The 2500-nt window shown below is 52.5% G+C and overlaps 1 protein-coding gene across 4 annotated transcripts in view; it reads left to right on the forward strand.

The window, feature by feature from the left end:
* LOC112240960 (voltage-dependent L-type calcium channel subunit alpha-1C) overlaps positions 1-2500 on the forward strand; it is a 157114-nt gene that overhangs the window by 108408 nt on the left and 46206 nt on the right. For all 4 annotated transcript variants that reach the window (XM_042317427.1, XM_042317428.1, XM_042317429.1 and 1 more), the window contains 3 exons: positions 1204-1256; positions 1423-1569; positions 1916-2117. In XM_042317427.1, coding sequence (XP_042173361.1) covers positions 1204-1256; positions 1423-1569; positions 1916-2117 — 402 coding nt within the window. The remainder of the gene's footprint in view (positions 1-1203; positions 1257-1422; positions 1570-1915; positions 2118-2500) is intronic.

Raw genomic sequence — 2500 nt, forward strand, 5'->3', positions numbered from 1 at the left:
GGACGGATGAGAGAGCAGGATGAAGTGAAGAGAGAGGGAAGAGAGGAGAGAGAGAGCAGGATGAAGTGAAGAGAGCAGGATGAAGTGAAGAGAGGGAGGGACAGAGGAGAGAGAGAGCAGGATGAAGTGAAGAGAGAGGGCAAAGAGAGGGATGGATGAGAGGTAGAGCAGGATGAAGTGAAGAGAGAGGGCGAAGAGAGGGACGGATGAGAGGTAGAGCAGGATGAAGTGAAGAGAGGGACAGAGGGGAGAGAGAGAGCAGGATGAAGTGAAGAGAGAGGGAAGTGAAGAGAGGGACAGAGGAGAGATAGAGCAGGATGAAGTGAAGAGAGAGGGCGAAGAGAGGGATGGATGAGAGGTAGAGCAGGATGAAGTGAAGAGAGAGGGCAAAGAGAGGGACAGAGGAGAGAGAGAGCAGGATGAAGTGAAAAGAGAGAGGGTGAAGAGAGGGACGGAGGAGAGATAGAGCAGGATGAAGTGAAAGAAGAGAGGGATGGAGGAGGAGAGAGGATGAAGTGATGAAGAGAAGAGAGGGAGGAGGAGAGAGAGAGCAGGATGAAGTGAAGAGAGGGGAAGAGAGAGGGAGCAGGGAGAGAGGGCGAAGAGAGGGATGGAGGATGAGCAGGATGAAGTGAAGAGAGGGACGGAGGAGAGAGAGAGCAGGATGAAGTGAAAGAGAGAGGGAGAGAGGGACGGAGGAGAGATGAAGGATGAAGAAGAGAGAGAGAGCAGGATGAAGTGAAGAGAGAGAGGGACAGGATGAAGGAGAGGAGGAGAGAGAGAGCAGGATGAAGTGAAGAGAGAGGGCGAGAGAGAGAGAGCAGGGAGTGAAGAGAGGATGAGAGAGCAGGATGAGTGAGGGAGAGGAGAGAGCAGGATGAAGGAGGAGAGGGAGAGCAGGATGAAGTGAAGAAGAGGGACGGAGGAGGAGAGAGGGCGAAGGAGGTATGGAGGAGAGGAGAGCAGGATGAAGTGAAGAGAGAGGGACGGAGGAGAGGTAGAGCAGGATGAAGTGAAGAGAGAGGGCGAAGAGAGGGACCGAGGAGAGAGAGAGGGCGAAGAGAGGTATGGAGGAGAGGTAGAGCAGGATGAAGTGAAGAGAGAGGGCGAAGAGAGGGAACTGAACGTAGCTGATGTAGTGGTGACGAGAAGATAGTGGATACGTTTTTACCAAGATGAACATGTCTGTTGTTCTCTTCTCAGGGGAAGTTTTTCTACTGCTCAGACAGCTCCAAGTCTACAGAGCCTGAATGCAGGTGAGTTTATCACCTCATCTCCCATCTCAGTCGGACCTGGCTCATATCACATCTGGACAGTCATTTCAGGTGGATGTGGGATCTCCATTTGGGCCATAATGAGTTGTCTGGCTGGGTAAGGTGTGAGCTGTGGGTGTCTAGGTGTTACCTATGTTCTCCCTCCCAGGGGTTCATACATCATGTATAAGGACGGGGATGTGGGGAAGCCAGAGAGGTCCATGCGTGTCTGGGAGAACAGTGACTTCAACTTTGACGACGTGCTCCAGGGGATGATGGCTCTGTTCGCTGTCTCCACCTTTGAAGGATGGCCAGCGTGAGTCCATCATCACAGCAGTGAGTCACATCATCACACACACACACACACACACACACACACACACACACACACACACACACACACACACACACACACACACACACACACACACACACACACACACACACACACACACACACACACACACACACACACACACACACACACTCACACACACACACACACACACACACACACACACACACTCACACACACACACACACTCACACACTCACACTCACACACTCACACACTCACACACACACACTCACTCACACACACACACACACGCGTTATGGGGCTTTAGTGTCTAGGTTTTGACCGGTGTATCCATCCTCTCCAGACTCCTGTACCGGGCCATAGACTCCCATTCAGAGGACCTGGGCCCTGTCTACAACTACAGAGTGGTCGTGTCCATCTTCTTCATCATCTACATCATCATCATCGCCTTCTTCATGATGAACATCTTCGTCGGTTTCGTCATTGTCACCTTTCAGGAGCAGGGAGAGCAGGAGTACAAGAACTGTGAGCTGGACAAGAACCAGGTGAGAGGTTAGGGGTAATCAGAACCCAGGTGAGAGGTTAGGGGTCATCAGAACCCTGGTGAGAGGTTAGGGGTCATCAGAACCCAGGTGAGAGGTTAGGGGTCATCAGAACCCAGGTGAGAGGTTAGGGGTCATCAGAACCCAGGTGAGAGGTTAGGGGTCATCAGAACCCAGGTGAGAGGTTAGGGGGACATCAGAACCCTGGTGAGAGGTTAGGGGTCATCAGAACCCAGGTGAGAGGTTAGGGGTCATCAGAACCCAGGTGAGAGGTTAGGGGTCATCAGAACCCTGGTGAGAGGTTAGGGGACATCAGAACCCTGGTGAGAGGTTAGGGGTCATCAGAACCCAGGTGAGAGGTTAGGGGTCATCAGAACCCAGGTGAG

Source organism: Oncorhynchus tshawytscha, unplaced genomic scaffold (assembly GCF_018296145.1).
Source record: "Oncorhynchus tshawytscha isolate Ot180627B unplaced genomic scaffold, Otsh_v2.0 Un_contig_564_pilon_pilon, whole genome shotgun sequence".
NCBI lineage: Eukaryota > Metazoa > Chordata > Actinopteri > Salmoniformes > Salmonidae > Oncorhynchus > Oncorhynchus tshawytscha.